Raw genomic sequence first — 24,322 nt, 5'->3', positions numbered from 1 at the left:
TAGTTCTATTTTTTCTGTGCCAATTTTTGAAATATTGGTATCAGTTTAAAATAATTTCATGGAAAATAAATATCTTTTGGCTCTGTTCATTTTATATGTTGTGATCTAAAATAGTTGTTCTTTAAAAGCTACATAGAATTTGACACTGAATCTGAACTGGATATATTTTTGTGTTTTTGTTTTTGTCTAGTGGCATAATCTGATAATTTTCTCATATTTTATGAAATTAGTCTGTTGTGATTTTGTAACAATTTTGTGGTCAGTTTTGGTAAAGTATGTTTTTCTAGAAAATTATCCGTTCCATCCAGGTTTTCACATTTATTAGGATAAAGTTGAAAAAATAGTTTATTATAGTTTTAGTTTTATCTGTTCATATGATTATTTCCCAATTATTATTTTTATTTCATTAAAATGCATGCTTTCTCTCTTTCTCTTCTCATTAGGTTAGCTAAATATTTGCCTATTATTTTTAAATCAACTAATCATAATTTAGAATTATTATAATTTACATTTTATTTATAATCATTAGTCCTGTTATTTTTCTAATTCATTTTTGCTTTTATATCTATTAATACCTTCTACTTTTTGCTTATTGTTCTTTTTTGTATATTTTATTGGTCATTGTTCTTTATCTAATTCAGTCAGATGCTTATTTCAATTATCTTTTATTCTTGCTTTTTTACCAACATATACTTTTAATGTTACGAATTTTCCTCTGATCACTACTTTAGCTATATCCTACAGGTGCTGATATTGTTTTCATTATAATTTATTCTATGAATTCTGAAATGTCAGTGACTATTACCTCTTACCCTAGAGTTTCTTAAAAATTATTGTTTTATTAAAATTTGAGATATAAGTTACCTTGTATTTTCTGTAATCAGAGAATACCATCTATTTCTAGTTTTATTTTTGGAATTAAAGAGACTCAATTTGCAGCATTATATACTCTTAATTTTGTAAAGGATATATAATTAGGTAACTAATAATCATGTAGAGTACCTCTGTTTGCAATTTTGCCTTGGGTCTGAAATATTTAAAGAGGGGGACTGTCTGCTTCTATTCTTGCTAACATTTATCCCTATTTTGTAGTATCTTTTTTTTAATGTTGTCATTAGATAGATACCTCCAATATAATGTAAGCTTCATGAGGGCAGAGATCATATTTGTTTTACGGAAAACTGTATTCTTAACTATTAGAAGAATTCTGGGCATAGAGTGGGAGTTTGATCAACATTTGTTAAATGAATGCATATTCCTAGAAGTAGAAGTTCTGAGTCATAGGCAGTTGGTTCTGGAGGCTAGGAATGCCTTAAAGACCAGGAAAAAGAAACCTCATTAGGTATTTCTGATATAAATCTAAGACTGTGAAATTGGCTTTTGGACATACAGTGGCAGTTATTGCTATTTGCCAGTAAAAATCTTCTCTTTCTTAAAGTCAGTGAATTTACCTGACCATATAGACATGCAGCAAAGATTAAATTTCCCACTCTCACTCCGAATTAAGTGTGGCTATGTCATTAAGTTATCACCAAAGAAAGAGGAGTGGAAACAATTAGTGTAAGCTCTGTTTCACCTAAAAGGAAATTGCTTGCCCTGAGCTTATTCTTTTTGCTTTCCACATGAACTGAATTAGAGAGATGATTACAAGCCAGTCTTGACCTTGAAGGATAAGGTCTTCTTTTTTGTTCATATAACCTCTAAAGGTGTTTGCACATTTTTACAATGCCATCTATTTTTTTTTTCAAATTTGAAGTAAAAACTTTAAGAAAGAGTTTGATTTCTGGTATGTTTTAAATATTGATGTTTTAAAATAGTTACATCAACTTGTAAATTTGTTCAGTGGAATCTAAATATCCAAAGCCATCCATTTTGTACTGACCCTGAAAAATACAGAGAATTTGGGGACACCTATGTTGCTGCTCCTGTTAGATCCAGTGCTCACGATCACTGTACGACCAAGACTACTAGAGCATAAGCTGACATATGACCCCCGGAATTGCATTGTCAAGCAGAACCCAGAAGCCTAGGTCATCTGGTTTGCTTGAAACTTTCTCAGAAGCACTGTAAGAAATCTAAGAAAGAAAAAAAAAACATGCATTCTCTTTCTCTTGCCATCCAGTCTCCCATGTGGAAGCTAACTGGCAAGAAAATCGTGAGAATTAGTTTTTAAGTGTCCAACATTGTGTGATACATGGAAATCCATGGGAAATGAAGCTGAAAGCAAATAAAACTGTCTGGCACAGTCTACCCATTCATTTGCTTAGCATCTATTCTCATCTTTATTCGCATATTTGAGTTTACATTTAATGAAACTAACAAGAATGTCATGCTTCTTTCTAGTAACTTCCTCACGGAGACAAAGATGCTCTCTCATACACTCTCCCTCCCCTTAAAACAAGGATACAGGACCCCCATATCAATTACAGAAGATGCTAATTCTTCTTCTAGCTCGGTAATAATCCCACCTACATAATCAAAAACTTGAATTTTAAGATTAACCACTACCAGTATGTCTGAAATAAAATAATAGGGAAAATGGATTAAAATATATATATATATATATATATAATTATATATCATATAACAAATAAGGAAACTCATATTTCCAGCTACTACATCTCTTGTTTCTGTAAGAGCCATGAAGCCATAATTGATATTTAAAACTCCATTTGTCCCCTGCCTATTCTGTGTTCCCTTCACTTTTAAACCACCCCTCTGCTAGCTGGAGTTTTTAATGGGTCATTACTGCCTTTTACTAATATTTACTAGTATATATGGAAGTACTAAGATACATTCATACTCTGAATCAGTCACTCCAGCAAGGAAGTTAACCCCTCCTATAGCTGTCAATTCAATGTCATTAGGAACCAAAAATAGGTGGTAGTCTCATCTTCCGATTCAGTGAAATCCTTGTGTCTACTACTAGAAGCATTCATTCCTTAGGGATTAAGACCTCTAAATTAACAGAACTTAGAGTTGCCAGAATAGGAAGTAAAAATTCTGTTCTTGTGTTATTAGCTGTATTAGTGAGAGGGGTCACTCCTACTTGTAACCCTCATTCATAGGTCCTTATTAACAAAATGGTTTCACTGCTCTTTCAAAAATATCCAATAAATTCTAGACACCATGTGGATTTGAAGCAAGCCATCTATTTAAACATATGTGAACAGCTATTTTTTATAAGCAAGATATATGTATCTTTACTTTTTCTCCTGAATATGATGTTATCATTCCATTTCTGTCATGAGATTTTATCCTGATTAAATATATTTTATGTTTGAAAGTCATACTCCTTTGATTTTTTTAATACCCTATGACTAAACCCAAGTTTTAAAAATCACATGTGGCATAAGTTGTCATTACAATTCTTAGTGTACAGTTGATCAAAATAACAAAATTATAGTACAAATTTGATAAATTACAATTAAACATGAAAAGGGTATTTTAATTGGAAATACATCTCTTAGTGAGATGTATCAAACATTTTTTCAAGTAATTCTTTTATCTGTAAAAGGAAAGAATCACTTCTCAAATGAATGTCATTTTTTGAGCCCTCGGTGAAATAGGGCTCAGCACCTATTTTTTTGTGCCATTGTTTGTTTGTTTGTTTGTCTGTTTGGATATGTGTTCTGAGAAAACCTGCACACCCAATTATTTAAAGTTCTGAGTAATATGCAAATAATTTGTCAGCTGAACACTCCAACTGGTCTCTTTCAATTTTGTTTTAAGTAAAGAAGTGAAAACCATCTAATTTACAAAAGAACTAGCTATTCAGTCTTCTCATTCATTCAATTTCTCAATACTAACACCAGTGTTTCAAGTTGTCTCTCTATTTAGTGCCATTTACTATGGGCCAATGAACCATAGTAAAGTAGAGATGGGAAAGAGGTATGCCTTTCTTTTGTAAAGTAGGATAGGGAATCCTGAAAGGAAAGCTGTAGGGGAAAGTGCTATGTAGGAAATGAAATTGATGCAAAGGTGATTTTCAAGTTTACCACCAAGTGAGTCAGGGAAGTCAGAAGTCATGGAACACTGGGGTGCATGGATGGCACAGTCGGTCAAGCATCAGACTCTTGGTTTCGGCTGGGTCATGGTCTCAGGGTTGTGGGACTGAACTCCACATTGGACTTTGTGCTCAGAGGAGACTCTGCTTCGGATTCTCTTACTCTCCTTTTCCCTCTGTCCCTTCCTCACTCTCTCTCTCTCAAATGAACAAATAAATCTTTATTAAAAAAGAAGTAATGGGGATCCCTGGGTGGCGCAGCGGTTTGGCGCCTGCCTTTGGCCCAGGGCGCGATCCTGGAGACCCGGGATCGAATCCCACGTCGGGCTCCCGGTGCATGGAGCCTGCTTCTCCCTCCGCCTGTGTCTCTGCCTCTCTCTCTCTCTCTGTGACTATCATAAATAAATAAAAAAAAAAAATTTAAAAAAAAAAAAAAGTAATGGACATAACGGCTCACAGAACAAAGGATGTAGCTCAAATTGCATGGATCATTACATTTATTTACAATGAACAGTAAGAAATAGGGACAAAGGATGGAAAGTTATCACACGTAGGAGACAATGCAAGTGGGATGGAATAATCACACTATCATAAACCAGGGACCATATAAGACCTCTCCTCCAACACATATCAGCTACTCCTGCTGATAGTATGAATAAGAAATATCAGAGATTTGGGAGGTGCCTGGCTGGCTCAGTCAGAAGAGCTTATTACGCTTGATCTCAAGGTCATGAGTTCAAGCCCCGTGTTGGGTGTGGTAATTACTTAAACAAATAAGTTTTAAAAGAAAAAAAAATAAAGAATATCAGTGATTTGATATGATTGAGGAAGAACAACTGGCAAAAGTTCCCGGGAACCATCACATCCTCTATCTGGGAGACACAATGGTGTGGGAGTGAATATGCCTGGCCACAGCTGTAGCTTGCCAATTAACCTGCTGAGCACCTGTGAATTTTGTATACATTCCTTTAGTAGAACACATATAGGGCCATGATGGAATCAAACTAAGTGTCACCAATGGGTGGCCAATTTACAGGTGGCATAGCTGTTGCCTTAGGAGTGGCATGATTATAAATTATGACTTGGTCTTTCGATTCCTTTCTATCTATAACTAGCTTTCTTTGTTCCATCGTGAAGATCTTATTTGTATCATATTGTTCATGTGTATTATATGTAACTAACTTACATGCTATTTCTATTTAACAGATATTACACATTCTATGTCTCATAAGTTAACTGCTTACCCAGTATGAGTATCTAACATGTACATAGTTTGTGCCTATGTATTATAAGCTACTATTTTACTTTCTATCCTTAATACTCCTTATGAGTTTTATTCATTATTTTGTTTGCTTCTTATTTATCCCATTAATGAAGGAGAGATTCCCACCCTAGTTATTGAGATGGCTGAACACACGACACTTGACACTGGATAATAGCAGGTTATTAGTCACATATATTCACAGCCCAAGAAGGGAGGACGCTGAGTGAACACATGGGGGTTCATTCAGGAACAGATTAAACAAGCAGGGACTGTGGGGGTGGGCAGGCTTTGTAGTATCAAGAGGGTGGGATGCTCCATCAGAAGGATGTGATTGGCTTGTTTGGATAATTCCATGAACTGTGAGGAAACAGAAATGTGCACCTTGAAGGGTAGGCAGGTGCTATACCTGTTCCCCTCAAAGGAGTTTTGTTTGGTTAGGGAACCTTATCCACAGGAGTAGAGGGTAGTTTCAGTGGGAAATTTATTAAATCCATTCAGTAATTCAAACGTTGTCTTCAGTATTCAAAACATTTTGGCTACTAATGTTAAACAGTTTTCCATATATCACAGCAATAACTATGGATACACATTTTTAGTTCATTTCTCTAGATGTTTATTGCATTTATCTAATGTTATTTAGGAAGTCGTGACCTTGTAAAATAGATGTTCTTTAAAAAGAAACGCATTTCTAGCTCTACTTCTAAGATATTGCTGTTTTGTTCAAAAAGTGATGAATAATGGGTTGATAAGAAAGGAAAAAACTTCTATATGTGTGTATGAAAATGTCATTATGCAAATCTAATTGCAGTTAATTTCTGAATGGCTAACTTTCTGCTACTGTGATCTTACATTTTTTAGTTGGTAACATTTTCTTTCCTTCAGGAGTTAAAAGGCTATGAAAATATACCCTTCTGAGGAGGATACAGAGTGATTAGTTTCTGTTAAGGAAGGAATGAAATATGAAAACCCCAAGTCTATCAAAAAGTTAACATATTGATAACGATTAAATTCACCTGATCGGTGTCAAGATGCACTAGTTATTTTGCCCACTTAATTCTTTCAGTGTTTGCTTAATTGCATTTTTGAAAAGAAATGGAATACAAAATGATTACTGACATGACTGTGGTCTTGATTTTATTAAAATCGTAAGTTTAAACACTTACAACCAAATAAGACCAAAGAGGGAAAAAGTCCCAAGGTAGAAAACCAAATTCTTTTTTTCACTGATATTCCTTGCGTCATCAGCAAAAAGAAAGTGATGCCCACAAGTTGGCATCTTTCTTCCCTTGAAATTTAACAGTTCTCAAGTCCTTCATTCAGTCAATTGTTTATGATGACCAAATGCGAAGGAACATACTAGGAGGTGGCCCTGCCAAAGGGTCTGCCATATTTAAGACTTTGAATATATACTAACACATCTCCCTACAACTGTGGTGTATAAACAGCCTGGTTGCTCTAGTCTTCACCAACATTCAGTCTTTAAAACTGTTTTTGGCTATTTCCCCAGTATAAAAGTACAGTTTATACTGTTTCAATTTGGACTTCTATTATTAGTATGGCATATTTCACATATGTTCTTTCTGACTTCTTCTATTACTTAAATACAACTGTATTCTAAATTACAGCAACATTTTTATTTTAATATCTTGTAGGCCAAGTCCCGTCTGATTAAGTTTTGATTGATTCTTGGCTGTGGTGAAATTTTTTTCCAGATAAACTTTAGAACCTTTTTTATTAATTCTCAGTGGCTTTGGGGACTTTTATTGGCATTTTTTTTTAATTTTTAAAAAAAGATTTATTTATTTATTTATTTATTTATTTATTTATTTATTTATTTATTTATGATAGACATAGAGAGAGAGAGAGAGGCAGAGACACAAGAGGAGGGAGGGACAGGCTCCTTGCCGGGAGTCTGAAGTGGGACTCCATCTCGGGACTCCAGGATCCCGCCCTGGGCCAAAGGCAGGTGCTAAACCACTGAGCCACCCAGGGATCCCCTTATTGGCATTTTTAAACTTACACATTAATTAGAGAAGAATTAAGACTTTTTATTTTTATTTTTATTTAATTTTAATTTTTATTTATTTATGATAGTCACACAGAGAGAGAGACAGAGGCAGAGACATAGGCAGAGGGAGAAGCAGGCTCCATGCACCAGGAGCCCGACGTGGGATTCGATCCCGGGTCTCCAGGATCGTGCCCTGGGCCAAAGGCAGGCGCTAAACCGCTGCGCCACCCAGGGATCCCGAATTAAGACTTTTTAAAATAGTCAGTCTTCTCATGTCAAAAGCATACCTTGACTTTACATTCAAATTATCCAAATAAAGATAGTAAGTAGGCTTCACACCCAATGTGGGGCTTGAACTCACGACCCTGAGACCAAGAGTTCTGTGCTCTACTGACCCAACCAGCCAGGAGCCTTTATAGTTAGTATTCCTAATTACATAATTTTTGTTAATTACATTTGTTTTTAATTCTTTCTATCATTATTTTATTTCAATTGGCTTATTTCTTTTGTTTTTTTTATAACTTCCCCTGAGCAGTGATGTCATGGAAATGGTGGAGTAGGGAGTGGACAATTACTCAAAGTCATACAAAAAAAAAAAAAAAACTCTGGTAAAAGTAACTATATAGGTAAATATAAAAGCCAATATTATTGTGGTTTTGGTTTGTTTTCTTTTTTTCCCTATTTTATCTAAAAGACAAACCATAAAAGATTAATTATGAATTTATGTTAATAGGCACACAATTTTATTTTTATTTCTTTTGTTTTTGTTTTATAATAAATTTATTTTGTATTGGTGTTCAATTTACCAACATACAGAATAACACCCAGTGCTCATCCCATCAAGTGCCCCCCTCGGTGCCCGTCACCCAGTCACCCCCACCCCCTGCCCTCCTCCCCTTCCACCACCCCTAGTTCGTTTCCCAGAGTTAGGAGTCTTTATGTTCTGTCTCCCTTTCTGATATTTCCCACACATTTCTTCTTCCTTCCCTTATATTCCCTTTCACTATTATTTATATTCCCCAAATGAATGAGAACATACACTGTTTGTCCTTCTCCGATTGACTTACTTCACTCAGCATAATACCCTCCAGTTCCATCCACGTCAAAGCAAATGGTGGGTATTTGTCGTTTCTAAAGGCTGAGGAATATTCCATGGTATACATAGACCACATCTTCTCTATCCTTTCATCTTTCGATGGACACCGAGGCTCCTTCCACAGTTTGGCTATTGTGGACATTGCTGCTAGAAACATCGGGGTGCAGGTGTCTCGGCATTTCATTGCATCTGAATCTTTGGGGTAAATCCCCAACAGTGCAATTGCTGAGTCGTAGGGCAGGTCTAATTTTAACTCTTTAAGGAACCTCCACACAGTTTTCCAGAGTGGCTGCACCAGTTCACATTCCCACCAACAATGTAAGAGGGTTCCCTTTTCTCTGCATCCTCTCCAACATTTGTGGCTTCCTGCCTTGTTAATTTTCCCCATTCTCACTGGTAGGCACACAATTTTAAAGATATATTTTGTAACGATAGCAACATAAGGAGAGGTGGAGGTATATAGGAGCAGGGGTTTTCTATACTATTGAAGCTAACTTGGTATCACTCCTGAATTGATTGTTATTAATTTACGATCTTAATTGCAATCTTCATGGTAACATTAAGAAAATAACTGAAATTATATACAGAATAGAAAATGAAGAGGGAATGAAAATAGTAGGCTAAAAAATATCAAATGAAAAAGAAGGCAGTATTAGAAGAAATAAGAAACAAAAATATATGACATAAGGAAACAAATAGCAAAGATGGAAAAATGGTGGGAGTATGTCCTTCTCTATCAGTAATCACTTAAATATAAAACATGTAAGAAACAGAGACTGGTAGAAAAAATAAAAACATTGATCCTAATACAGTCTGTCTAAACAGACTCACTTTGCATCCAAAGTACAAATAACTTGAATGTGCACGGATGGAAAAACATATTCCATGCAAATAATAACCAAAGAGTGTGGGTGGCTCTGCTAATAACAGATAAAATAGACTTTAAATCAAATTGTTACAAGAGACAAACAAGGTCATTATATATGTATAAAAGGATCCAGCCCTCAAGAAGATATAACAGCTGTAAACATAAACACACCATACAGCAAAACCCCAAAATATATGAAGCAGACATTGACAGAATTGGAAGCAGAAATAGACAGTTTTACAATAATATAGAGACTTAAATACCCCCAATTTCATTAGTATATAGAACATCTAGACAGAAGATCACTAATGAAGTAGAGGACTTGAACAACATATAAACTTACTAGACCTCACAAAAATATATATATAGAACACTCTACCCAACAACAGTAGAATACACATTCTTCTCAAGTGCACATGGAACATTCTGCATGATGGACGATATGTTAGGCCACAAAAGAAGCTTCAATGAATTTTAAAAAGATTCAAATCATATAAAGTATCTTCTGTGAGTACAATGAAATGAAACTAGAAAATAATAACAGAGGAAATCTGAAAAAAAGTAAGTTTTAAACAAGCAACGGTCGGGATCCCTGGGTGGCGCAGCGGTTTGGCGCCTGCCTTTGGCCCAGGGCACGATCCTGGAGACCCGGGATCAAGTCCCACATCGGGCTCCCGGTGCATGGAGCCTGCTTCTCCCTCTGCCTGTGTCTCTGCCTCTCTCTCTCTGTGACTATCATAAATAAAAATTTTAAAAAAATTAAAAATAAATAAATAAATAAACAAGCAATGGGTCAAAGGATAAATCACAACGAAATTATAAAATACTTAGAGACAAGTGAAAACAAAACCACAGATTACTAAAAGCTACGTGATGCACTGCAGGAGATGTTGAGAGGGAAATTTATACATTAAAAATTCCTAATTTGGGGTGCCTGAGTGACTCAAACCGTTAAGCGTCCAACTCTTGATTGCGGTTCAGGTCATGATCTCAGGGTCATGAGATGGAGCCCTGCATTGGGCTCCCAGCTCAGCACTGAATATGCTTTTCCATCTCCCTCCCACCCACCACCCTTCCCCCACTTGCTCTCTCTCTCTCTCTCTCTCTCTCAAATAAATGTTTTTAAATAATACCTACATTAAAAATGAAAGATATTTCAAATTAATAACAAAATCTTAAACTTTGTGTAACTAGAAAAAGAGTAAATTAAACCCAAAGCTAATAGAAAGAAGCACCTAATAAAGTTTAGAGTGGAGAGAAATGAAAAAGAGAATAGAAAAACAAAAGAGAGTCTAGGACACCAAAGTTGCTTCTTTGAAAACACCAACAATTTTGACAAATCTTTAGCTAGACTGATAAGGAAAAGAAAGAGAGAGAAAAGTCAAATTAATAAAATCCAGAATGAAAGTGGAAACATTACTATTAACCTCAAGGAAATAAAAAGATTATACTTTTACATAAATGGAGAATACTAATAATAATTGTACAACAAAAATACAGATAACATAGATGAAATGGACTAATTCCTAGAAACACATAAATTACTGGTATTGACTCAAAGAGAAATAAAAAATCTAAATAGATCCATAGGTTTATAGTTTAGTTTAGTAAAGAAAATGACTTAGTAATCAAAATTCCTCAACAAAATAAGTCCAGAACTGTATTTCTTCACTGGTGAATCCTACCAAACATTTAAAGAATTATCACCCGTATTTCTCAAACTCTCCCAGATAATGGAAGAGAAGACACTTCCTGACTCCTTCTATGAGGCCAGCATTACCCAATAACAAAATAAGATAAAAACTCCACAAGAAACCAAAACTGCAGACCAGTATTCCCTATGAATATAAATGCAGAAATCCTCAACATCATTATCGTCTGATAATGTTGGTTAGTGAAGATGGGGACTACCCTTATTGTGGTGAGCACTGAGAAATGTACAGAATTGTCAAATCATTGTATTGTACACCTGGAATTAATATAACACAATATGTTCATTACACTTCAATTTTAAAAAAGAATAAATTAGAGATTAGCAACACAAGCATATTACTCAGCTATATGACAAAACAGATCAAGAGAAATAGCAAAAGGATTTATCATGGGTCTGGGACTGAGGGCTTGGAAAGATAATGCAGAAGCCTGACTTTTTTGTTGTTATTGTTGTTATAAGCCTTTCTAATTTAAAAAAAATCAAGAAAAATTGATCAAAGATTAAAAATCTTTCAATACTTTATTTTGATAAAATACATTTTGAATATAAATAAAATTCTTGAAAAAAATCCTCAACAAAATACTAGCACACTGAATCCAACAGCATATTTAAAGGGTTATATGCAACAAAAAAGGGAAATCTACCTCAGGATTGCAAAGGTGGTTCAACACAGGAAAATTAGAATATGTAATATATCACATTAAGAGAACGAAGGAAAAACTCAACATGATAAGCTCAATTGATGCTGGAAAAGCATTTGATAAAATCCAAAATCCTGTCATGATTTAAAAAAACACTCATAAAACTAGAAATAGAAGAGAAGCTTCTTCAACATGATAAAGGCCATTTATGAAAAGCCCATAGTCAGTATCTTATGCAACGGTGAAACATTGAAAACCTGCTTTACCCGTGCTGTTCAACTTGGTGTTGGAAGTTCTAGACAGAGCAATTAGGTAATAAAAAGAAATAAAAGACATCCAAAAGGGAAAGCACGGATATTTGCGGATAGCACGATCCTATATATGCAAAATACAAAGAATTCCTAAAAAACAAAAACACATGGAGCTAATAAGTCATTTCAGCAAAGTTGCAGGATACAAGATGAACACACACAAAAAAATCACTTGTCTTCCTACACATTAGCAATGAACAACCAAAAGGGAAATTGAAAAAAAATCCATTTAAAATAGCATCGAAAAGAGGGGCATTTGGGTGGCACAGTCCGTTAAGCATCCAACTCTTGGCTTCAGCTTAGGTTGTGATCTCAGGGTTGTCAGACTGAGTCCCACATGAGGCTCGGCACTAGGTGTGTAGTCTGTTTGAGATTCTCTCTCCCTCTCCCTCCGCCCCTCCTGCTGGTGCTCTCTCTCTCTTTCGCTCTGAAATAATCTTTTTAAAAAACAATACTAATAAATAGCATCCAAAATAATAAAATACCTAGAAAAAATTAATCAAGGAGCTGAAAGATGTGTGCACTGAAAACAATACGTTCCTTAAAGAAGTTAAGGAAAACCTAAATAAATGGAAAAACATTCTATGTTTATGGATTAGAAAACTTAATATTGAGGTCACAGGACTATCTGAAGCAGAGTCAATGCCATCCTTAAAAAAAAATGGCTTTCATTTGTATTTTGTTGATGTCTCTGAACTTCTATTCATAAGATATATGGATCTATAATACTCTTTTTTGTGATTTTTCCTCTGAACTGAAAATCAGGGCAATACCAGTCTCAGAATGGATTGGGAATTATTCTCTTGTACTTTTTGAAAGTTTGTGAGGAACTGTTATTAATTCATATTTAAATATTTGGTAATTCACTAATGAAACCATTTTTTCCAGTGATTTTCTTTGTAGGAGGTTTTATTGTTATTATTATTTCAGTCTCGTGCTTGTTATAGTTTTATTCACATCTGATGGCTCTTCCTAAGTCAGTTTGGTAGTGTGTCTTTCTCAAATCTGTACATTCAATACAGGTTAACAAATATTTTACACATAGTAGTTCATAACATTCTCCTACACTCCTTGCATTTTTGTAAAATCAGGAGCGTTGACTCTACTATGTTCCTGAGTCTAGCAATTTGATTTTTCTCTATATTTTTCGTAGCCAGTGTATCTGAAAGTTCATCAGTTTTATTAATCTTTCCAAATAACAAACATTTAGTTTTGTTGATGTCCTCTACTTTCTATTTAATCTCTATTATATATTTCTTTAAAGATTTTATTTATTTATTCATGAGAGACACAGAAAGAGAGAGAGAGGCAGAGACACAGGCAGAAGGAGAAGGAGGATCCATGCAGGGAGCCCGATGTGGGACTCGATCCTGGGACTCTGGGATCATGCCCTGGCCTGAAGGCAGACGGTTAACCGCTGAACCACCCAGGCATCCCTAATCTCTATTATATTAATTTCCATTCTAATCTAGATTATCTTTTTTCTTCTGCTTGCTTTAGGTTTTTCTTTTAATTTTTATTTAAATTCCAGCCAGTTAACATACAGTGGAACATTAGTTTCAGATGTACAATATAGTGATTCAACACATCCACACATCACCGCTGCTCATCACGACACATACACTCCTTAATCCCCATCACCTATTTCACCCATCCTCCCACCCACCTCCCCTCTGGTAGCCATCAGTTTGTTCTCTAGAGGTAAGAGTCTGTTTCTTGGTTTGCCTTTTTTCCCCTCTTTGCTCTTTTTTGTTTCATTTCTTAAATTCTACATATGAGTTAAATCATATGGTATTTGTCTTTCTTTGACTTCACTTGGCCTAATGTTTTGCAGCTCCATTCATGTCTTTGCAAGTGGCAAGATTTCATTCTTTTTTATGAATTAAAAATATTCCATTGTGTGTGTACACACACACACATACACACACACACACACACACACACACATATATATATATATATATATATATATATATATATATATACATATATATACTATATCTTCCTTATCCATTGATCTGTTGATGGACATTTGGGCTGTTTCCATAATTTGGCTAGTGTAGATAATGCTGCAATAAACATAGGGGTGCATGTATCCCTTTGAAGTAATGTCTTTGTACTCTTTGAGTAAATACCTAGTAGTGCAACTGATGGATGTCGGGGTGGTTCTATTTATATCTTCTTGAGGACCCTCCATACTGTTTTCCAGAGTGGCTGCATCAGTTTGCATTCTCCCAACAGTGCAAGAAGGTTCCCTTTTCTCCACGTCCTCGCCAACATCTGTTGTTTCCTGAGTTGTTATTTTTAGCCATTCTGATAGGTGTGAGGTGGTATCTCATTGTAGGTTTGATTTGCATTTCCCTGATGATGAGTGATGAGCATCTTTTCATGTGTCGGTTAGCCCTCTGGATGTCTTCTTTGGAAAAATGTCTATTCATTCTTCTGCCCATTTTTTAATTGGATTATTCATTTTTCGGGTGTTGAGCTTTATAAGTTCTTTAGAGATTTTGGATAGTAACCATTTATCAGCTATGCCATTTGCAAATACCTTCCCCCATTCTGTAGGTTGCCTTTTAGTTTCGTTGACTGTTTCCTTCACTGTGCAGAAGCCTTTTATTTTGATGAAGTCCCAATAGGGTGTGTTTGTGTTTTTTCTTTTGTTTCTCTTGCCTCCAGCAACATTTCTAGAAAGAAGTCACCGTGGCTGATGTCAAAGAAGTTACTGCCTGTGTTCTCCTCAAGAATTTTGATTATTTCCAGAAAGGGAGACAGAACATGAGAGACTTGTAACTCTGGGAAACGAACTGGGGGGGTGGAAGGGGAGGTGGGCAGGGGGTGGGGGTTACTGGGTGATGGGCACTGAGGGGGGCACTTGATGGGATGAGCACTGGGTGTTATTCTATATGTTGGCAAATTGAACACCAATAAAAAATAAATTTATAAAGAAAAAAAGAGACAAAAAATTATACTGAAAATAAAAGTAAATAAATTAAAAAATCTCTTTTTGATGAATTTCCTGTCTCACATTTAGGTCTTTCATCCATTTTAAATTATTTTTGTGTATGGTATAAGAAAATGGTCCAGTTTCATTCTTCTGCATGTTGCTGTCCAGTTTTCCCACCACCATTTGTTGAAGAGATTTTTCCCCATTGGATATTATTTCCTGCTTTCTCAAAGATTGACTATATTGTTGTGGGTTCATTTCTGGACTTTCTACCCTATTCTGTTGATCTATTTGTCCATTTTTGTGCCAGTACCATATTTTCATTACTACAGGTTTGTAATATAACCTAAAGTCCAGAACTGTGATACCTCCAGCCTTGCTTTTCTTTTTCAACTTTGGCTATTTGAAATCTTTTGTGGTTCCACACAAATTTTAGGTTGTTTGTTCTAGTTCGGTGAAAAATGCTACTGATGTTTTGATGGGGATTGCATTAGATGTGTAGATTGCTTAGGTAATACGGACATTTTAACAGTATTTGTTCTTCTAAGTCATGTGCATGGAATGTCTTCCCATTTGGGTCATCTTCAATTTCTTTCATCAGTGTGTTATAGTCTTCAGAGTACAAGTGTTTCCCCTCTTTGGTTAGGTTTAGTCCCAGGTATCTTATTATTTCTGGTGCAATTGTAAATGCGATTGAGTCCTTAACTTCTCTTTGTGCTACATCATTAATTGATGTATAGAAATGAAACAGATTTCTATATATTGATTTTGTATTCTGTGACTTTACTGAATTCATGTATCAGTTCTAGCAATTTTTTGCAGATTCTTTCAGGTTTTCTATATATAGTATCATGTCATCTGCAAATAGTGAAAGTCTTACTTATTTCTTGCTGATTTGGATGCCTTTTATTTCTTTTTGTTGTCTTATTGCTGTGGCTAGGACTTCCAGTACTCTGTTAAGTAGAAATGGTGAGAGTGGTCATCCCTGTATTGTTACTGACCATAGAGGAAAAGCTCTGTTTTTCCCCATTGAGGATGATATTACCTGTGAGGTTTTCATACATGGCCTTTATTATGTTGAAGTATGTTCTCTCTAAACCCACTTTGTTGAGTTCTTTATCTTGAATGAATGTTGTACTTTGTCAAATGCTTTTCCTGCATCTATTGAAATGATATGGCTCTTATTTTTCCTTTATTCATGTGGTATATCACATTGACTGTGAATATTGAACATGCCTTGCAATCCAGGAATAAATCCCATTCAATCATGGTGAATGATTTTTTAATGTATTGTTGGATTTGATTTGCTAGTATTTTATTGAAATTTTTTGTACCCATTTTCATCAGGGATGTTGGCCTGTAGTTCTCCTTTTTAGTGGAGTCTCTATCTGGTTTCAGTATTAGGGTAATGCTGGCCTCATAGAATGAATTTGGAAGTTTTCCTTCCTTCTCTGTTTGTTTGTGTTTTTTTGTTTGTTTGTTTGTTTGTTTTTGTTTTAGAATAGCTTGAGAAGAAAAAAAAAAAAAGAATAGCTTGAGGAGAACCATATTAACTCTTCCTTAAAGGTTTAGTAGAATTTGCCTGTGAAGCCATTGGGCCCTGACTTTTGCTTGTTGGGAGATTTTTGATTACTGATTCAATTTCTTTGCTGGCTATCAGTCTGTTCAAGTTTTGACAGTTTATATGTTTCTAGGAATGTATCCATTTCTTCCAGGTTGCCCAATTTGTTGGCATATAGCTTTTCATAATATTCTCTTATAATTGTATTTCTGTGATGTTGGCTCTGATTTCTCTGTTATTTTATTTATTTGGGTCCTTTCTCTTTTCTTTTTGGTAAGTCTAGCTAGAGGTTTACCAGTTTTATTAATTTTTTTTCAAAGAGCCAGCTCCTGGTTTCCTTGATCTATTGTTGTTTAAGTTTCTATACCATTTATTTCTGCTCTAATCTTTATTATTTTCTTCCTTCTGCTGGCTTTATATATCATTTATTTATGCTCTAATATTTATTATTTCCCTCCTTCTGCTGGATTTAGGCTTCTGTTTTTCTTTTCTGGCTCTTTTAGGTTTAAGGTTAGGTTGTTTATTTGAGATTTTTCTTGCTTCTTGAGGTAGGCCTATATTGTTATATATTTTCCTCTTAGGACTGCTTTTGCCGCATCCCAAAGGTGTTGTACTACTGTGTTTTCATTTATATTTCTTTAAATGTATTTTTTTCTGTGCAAAGGTCATCTTTTCAGCCATTTTAAAATAAGGCTGTATTTAATTAAGAAAAGTCTAAGTAGATCATGATGCGCATTCCAGGTTATTTTTTCTCAATAGATTCCTATCTGCTTAAAGTAACTGGAAACTCCTCTCACATTTGTCAAATGGTTTTCTAAAAGGATTGTTTTTCAATGAAACTGTCAGGTTTTAAATGTTTTATCTTTTGTTGTTCTAGGTTGTGTCAGGAGCTGTTAATACAATGCTATTTTTAAATGTGTCAATCACACAGTTAAATACACTGGAAACACATAAACTGAGTAAAAAGCAACATGAAACTAGTAAGTGAAATTCCTATACATGTTTACAGCGTCATCAAGAATGATGCTTATGCATTTAGCCAATAATATTTATGAGAAAAGTCTCAACATTTCATTGAGCTGTGTTTTGGAATGTGAGAGAAAAATAACTGAAGGCCAACAACCATTATATCAGGAGTCTTACCAAAAGACCTTATCTATGGCTTCTATGTCTCCATAACATTTTTTTATTTGACTATATTTTTCATCTTCCTTCACTGTTTCATGTTCATTGATTATTCTTTCATCATGATTGCTTGGTCTAGCTGTATAGATTCCATGTTTTCTTGATTTTCTTTTGTTTCTTAGAGTAAATCTCTTTTAGATTAAAATATCGGTTTTAATTTTTGAGAGAAACTTTTGTGGGTTTTTTTTTAAGATTTTATTTACTTATTCATGAGATACACAGAGAGAGAGACAGAGACATGGGCAGAGGGAGAAGCAGGCTCCATCCAGGAAGGCTGATGTGGGACTCGATCCCAGGACTCCGGGATCACAGCATGAGTCTAAAGCAGACACACAACCGCTGAGCCACCCAGCATCCCTCAGAGGAGCTTTTGAATTTCAATACATTTCCCTGGATCTATCAATCCTCCTCTAATTATGTATACTTACAAAGAAGTCTCTAGGCATGCAAAGTATTCTTTTATTCTCAATAAAGTCTATTTAAGATGGATCTTTTGGAAAACAGACTGGGTCTCTGCCAAATTCTAAAGCAAGGAAAAATGGGGGAAATCTATTTGCTAAATATTTCTCCTTCTGACTCCTAGGTCTAGTTCATTGACAGAAGTATGGAGAGAGTCAAAAACAAGAATATGCCCAGCAGGGAGTTTCATGTCTATGCAGAAAAACCTCCTCTCTGTTTTTTGCCAAGGATTTTCATGTCAGGAAGCAATGTTCAACTCACAGCCCAGCCCTACTGTTACTTTCACAGAGATTGCTGCTTAGCACAGGAGCTTTTGCCAGGAATAATTGTAGGTACAACAGGTGACACTATTGGACTTCAGATTGTGTTGGTTTGGCCTCATTGTCAAGGGGAAGTCTAGGTAGTATGTTCTGACCGCCCCACAGCATGCTTTCATCTACACATGTGAGGTACCTAAAGTAAGTGGTATCTGGTTTCTTTCTAGACATGCTGCTCTTCTATTAGAAGTGCTTCAAAAGTCAGCCCTATGTCTTTCTTTAGATTACATTTGTACTATATGGAGTAGAAATTGACATTTACCCTTCCCTTGTCTCTAGCATTCATATAATTTTTCTCCATTCTTATATACCTTTAGTCATTGTGTTAGTTTTCTATAACAAATGGTTGCTATAACAAATTACCAAAAACTGGGTGGCTAATTCAACACAACTTGATTCTCCTACAATTCTGAGGGACGGAAATTTGACATGGGTTTCATGAGACCAAAATCAAGGTGTCAGCTAGGCTCTGTTCACATTGAAGTCTCTGTGGATGAATCCAATCCTTGTCTTTTCTAGCTACTAGAGGCTGTCCTTCCTGTGCTCATACCTTCATATTATATTGCATTTCCTCCCCCCTGCTTCCATCATCACATAGCTTCCTTCCTCTTCTATCTTAAAATCTCTTTCTGCCTCATTCTTCTAGGACACTTGTGGTTTCATTTAGGGCTCACTCAGATAATTCAGGAAATCTTCTATCTCAAAATCCTTAATTCAACCACATGTGCAAAGTCCTTTTTTGCCATATACAGTAGCATTTATGGGTTCCAGGAATGAATATTGGATATATTTGGGGTTCTTTATTCACCATATTGCAGTCATTTGGATGGAAATTCAGAAAAGGAAGTATTAGATTTTAGTGCTAAATCTACATTCTTACTTAGAAGTCTCTCATGCAAAGAAACAATTATTCTTTTCAATTATTTTGTATTTAGTATATATTTATTTAGGTTTACTATGCATCAGGTACCATTTTGATCTCTTCACAAATATCAATTTATTTTGATCTCATAACAGCTCCATTTTGCACATGTGGAAAACAAGGCAAGGAAAGGGTAAGTAATTTGGTGAAAGTTATACAATTTTTTTTAAGTTATACCATTTATAATTAGAGGAAATGGAATTTGAAGCCAGGCATTCTGGCTCTAGATACTGAGTTCTGAATAAACACATTCTTGATGATGATACTGCTCATTTAAATGAGGTGAACGTGGTTTCCTTATTTAATCCAAGTTTACAAAAATTAAAAGGTCCCTACATCAGGTAGAACCATGAACACCAACATACTTCCTTCATAAATTAGATTTCCTCATATTTTTATGCTTCTTCGGTCATTTCAGTGGGAATCTAGATGCAAGGTGACAAATACATATGCTCACATCGTGATCTTGGCTGTAAGTCTATTTAAATCTTGTTTTTGCCTCCCTTTGGACTTGAACTACCAAAGCAACATTTTGTAGCAGAATGAAAAATAATGGAATTAGAGATATTTGATTATAAATACCGCCTCAAAGAATTTAATGAAGTATGGAGCCTTGAGTACGATGTTTCTTTTGCCTCAGCTTTAATTTCTTTTATGTGTGTAAAAAAGGATGACTGAATCTAACCTCTCAGGTTTGTTGAGAAATTGAAACAAAATACTATCCATCACTTACCAAGCATAGTGCTTAATAAATAGAAGGTGTTACTTAATATTACTTCTCATTCCTAGATCAGTTTTCTTTATATACACATACATGGATGTGTATGAAATTTGTCTTCCATCTTTTTATTAATATTTTAACATGGTACAATATTTAATGCCTTTTTCCTACTCACTTCTCTTTATCTTCTCAATCTATGGCTGTCTGCCAAGCCAAGAGTCCATGCTTAGAAACCCCATAGAAGGTGTTCCTGCTGTTCTCTGTACGTAAGTCCCAAGCCCTCTTCTTACTTATGATGCTGCCAGTTAGCTGGTGAGCAGCTGATTTTACATCTGCATCTGCTGAGAGACTGCATGATAGGCAATGTTGAGGATGGATAGGAGGATTAGACAAAAACTCATAGGGAGACACCAAACTGCTTGGACTCTTAATACAAAATTCCCAATGACAGTGTTATTTATAATGCATTTTTCTACAATTCTTTGATGTTGTAAATGGAGAGGAGGACTCCTGCCTTTCCAGGTAAATAGATACAAAATTATTTTTTATTTCCCCTCCGTACTGCTGAGTAATACTTTTGAGGGGACATGTGTCATCAATGTGGGCTACTAACATCTTTCTTAGAAAGCTCAAATAAATTACAACTCCTATTTCAGAGTATACATTCGGTGAGAATGGTCTATTTCCCGTCCAATGTGTTATCTGATCTACCTGCCCATAATAACAAAAAGTTTTTTAAAAAGTCATTTTTTATGATTTTAGACATTGAGAAGAAATCATCTTTTCTTTCTTTCTTTCTTTCTTTCTTTCTTTCTTTCTTTCTCTCTTTCTTTCTTTGTTGTTGTTTTTAGTGTTGTCTCCAAATTTTCCAGGCTTCAAGATTTATACTTTATTACCTAAGGAAAGTGTAAGCTCCATTTTGCTTGAGTTTAGCAAGTCCAATATATTTTATTTTATTTTTTTAAGGTTGTATTTATTCATGAGAGACAGAGAGAGAGAGAGAGGCAGAGACACAGGCAGAGGGAGAAGCAGGCTCCATGCAGGGAGCCCAATGCGGGACTCAATCCCAGGACTCCAGGATCATGCCCTGAGCCGAAGGCAGACGCTTAACAGCTGAGCCACCCAGGGATCCCAGTCCAATATATTTTAAAGCTTCTCCTCACCCAATATTTTTGGGCCTGACAGAGTGTGAATGACTCATCTTTCCTGCACATCAGATCAGTCAGCTGCCTTGCTATGAACTTTTGCTCCATACTCTGCATTTCACCTCCTATCCCTTCTTAACTGGCTTTCCCAAAGTCTTTCTCATTGGCATGATCATGTGCCTTTTCCTGCATTTCTCTAAAGCCCAACTCTTATCATGGTGTCAAAATTGGCAATCTTCACTGAGTTGAAATCCAAAGCAGAGAAACACTTAAAACCAGCTACTAAATATCACTGCACCTATAGTCAATGGCTCATGGTCCTCCACAAGGGATCCCTCACAGGTCTCCAGTCTGCCATTATGAAATGAATCAGCTCACCTCCCACCAATGAACAGAAATATTTTTGATATCTTCACTGTCTGATCCAAGGCCCCTTCAACTCCCCTAAAATGCCCATGATAAGTAGCTCTTTCTCTACTACCAGACCTACTCTACTGTAATTTTCTTCTGAAATGTAATTTCATCTAGTGATGGCAGATTGCTATACATACTATATGTATAAAAAAATCATAATAACAATCATTTCATGCTCTACTGCTATTTTCTTAACAACCTATCATGGGAATTTTTCCATGTCAAGGTTTCTAATGACTACCCCATTTCCCACTGTATTGATGTTAATAATTTATCTAATAAATATCTGTTGATAGACATTTAGATGATTTCAAATTCCTTGTTATACAAAAGTCCTGGTGTACATATATCTTTGTTCCTTTTTTTCATTTATTTCCTTAGGATGAGGTCCTGAAGTTATCTTATTATTTCTGAAAGATATACATACATTAAACTTCAATAGGTATTACTAAATTGCCCTCCATAAATGTTATAAAAATCCATGTTTACTCATACCTTCATAAAATTAAGTAGTTTCATCAACATAAATTTTTTTTGCAACCTTTAAATTACCTATGCTGATGAACCATCAGGAAGTATTTGCTATTGGGGATGATTTGAGGTCTAGCTCTTGTGCCCATTTTTATTTGTGAGAGCATGGCTCATGTTTTGATCTCTGGCCATTGATAAGATTGGAGGCAACAGAACATGCTTGCTAATAAGGATGTTGATGAAGGGGGAGCTGTCAAGGCAATTGTAGGTTTCAGGATTTTGCAACGGTGATAAGGATAGGAAGGATGGTATTTTAAAAAGACTTATTCTGGAGGCAGAAATGCTAGATAATGAAGGGTTTTATAGACAAAGGTAACAAATTAGAGTAGAACGCAAAATGGAATGAGCAAGCACTTATATCAGTTAGCTATTGCTAAAAAATAAACTGCTCCAAAACTTAATGTCTTAAAACTGTAATAATGTATTATTCCTCATGATTCCGTAGGTTAACTGGTCAGGTCCTTTGCTGGTTTTTTCCATAATTAATTCATGTAGAAGCATTGGGCTGTTTGATCTGATGGGCTACAAGTTCCAAGATGTGGTTTCACTTTACACACCTTGAAGCTTCTGAGGGCTTTTGGCTATGAAGGCTCTGTTACACAGCATGATTTGTTATCATTCAATAAGCTAGACCAGGTTCTTTACATGACACACTCAGCAGCAGTCCAAGAGTTTGAAAATAGTAGCTGTAAGGGTCTCCTGAACTGGCGAATTGAGTGCTGCTGTTCCGCCCTGGAGCTGCTGCACCGCTGCCGGGATCATGGTGTTCTACTTCACCAGCAGCAGCGTCAACTCATCAGCTTACACTATTTACATGGGAAAGGATAAATATGAAAATGCAGATCTAATAAAGCATGGCTGGCCTGAAGATATTTGGTTTCATGTGGACAAACTCTCTTCAGCTCATGTATACCTAGGATTACATAAGAGGGAGAAGATAGAAGACATTCCAAAGGAAGTCCTGATGGACTGTGCCCACCTTGTGAAGGCAAATAGCATTCAAGGCTGCAAGATGAACAACGTTAATGTGGTATATACACCGTGGCCTAACCTGAAGAAAACAGCTGACATGGATGTGGGACAGATAGGCTTTCACAGGCAGAAGGATGTGAAAAATTGTGACTGTGGAGAAGAAAGTGAATGAGATCCTGAACCGGTTGGAAAAGACCAAAATGGAGAGGTTCCCTGACCTAGCAGCAGAGAAGGAATGCAGGGACTGGGAAGAGAGGGATGAGAAAAAAGCCCAAATTCAGGAAATTAAAAGGAGAGAAAAGGAAGAGATGAAGAAGAAGCGGGAAATGGACGAGCTAAGGAGCTATTCATCATTGATGAAAGTTGAGAACATGTCTTCAAATCAGGACAGCAATGACTCTGATGAATTCATGTGAATGGAGGAAAAGACCTTTGAAAGATGTGAATTGCAGGACAGTTTCGGATGGTCTGATTTCACCTGTATTCAGAGTTACAAAAAAACAACTAAAATTCTACCTTCATTCTGCACAAATACTACCAATGTTGGAGTTAAAAAAAAAAAGTGTTCCCTTTTTTGCTGATAGAAAAGGATCAGATATTTATAATATATTTGGACTTGAAAGCATATAACTTTAGGAAAGTGAAAATATTTTTGCTGAAACATGTCTTGGTACCTCATGAAAGTTGGCTGCCCCTGTTCCTGGGATAGGCTTTAGAACGAACCAGCTCTACAAAGTATTTGTTACTGTGATCTGTCCCTGAAAACAGATGTCTTGAAAAACTTTTCATATTTCTTAAAATAGCTTCACTTCTGTTAAGAAGAATGTATCATTGAGCAATATATGCGAATGTTGCCCTCAACCCTGATTTCCTGACTAGAACAAAAATGCTTATGGGTTAAAAAAAAAAAAAAAAGAAAATAGTAGCTGTAAGTCATGGCTCCTGAACTTGTATCACATCATTCTTACCACATTCTTGGGCACAAAGCAAGGCAGAAAGCTATTCCAGATTCAAGAGTGTAGGTAAATACATTTTACCTCTTAATAAAAGGAGTAACAAAGCCATTGAATAGGGATATACATACCAGGATGTGAAATTCGTGGCCCTTAATCTACACATACTAAATCATCTTAAGAAGGAGAATCATGGGTTTTGAATTTTTAAAAGTTTATTCTGGCTATTGTGAGGTGAATGGATTTTACTGGGACATAACATCAGGGAGAAAGATTAGTTCCAAAAGAAA

At 35.6% G+C, this 24,322-nt stretch overlaps 1 protein-coding gene across 1 annotated transcript; it reads left to right on the top strand.

Annotated features, from left to right (window-relative positions):
* The first annotated feature begins 22,859 nt into the window (after positions 1–22,859).
* On the top strand, positions 22,860–23,681 carry LOC121483468 (coiled-coil domain-containing protein 25-like). Its single transcript, XM_041742040.1, is given in 2 exon segments — positions 22,860–23,218; positions 23,220–23,681. Coding segments are annotated over 2 exon segments (627 nt in total). The 5' UTR covers positions 22,860–22,867; the 3' UTR covers positions 23,496–23,681.
* Positions 23,682–24,322: the final 641 nt, after the last annotated feature.

This window comes from Vulpes lagopus, chromosome X (assembly GCF_018345385.1).
Source record: "Vulpes lagopus strain Blue_001 chromosome X, ASM1834538v1, whole genome shotgun sequence".
Lineage (NCBI taxonomy): Eukaryota > Metazoa > Chordata > Mammalia > Carnivora > Canidae > Vulpes > Vulpes lagopus.
The sequence above is the reverse complement of the archived record's forward strand: the minus strand, read 5'-3'. Positions and strand labels throughout refer to the sequence as shown.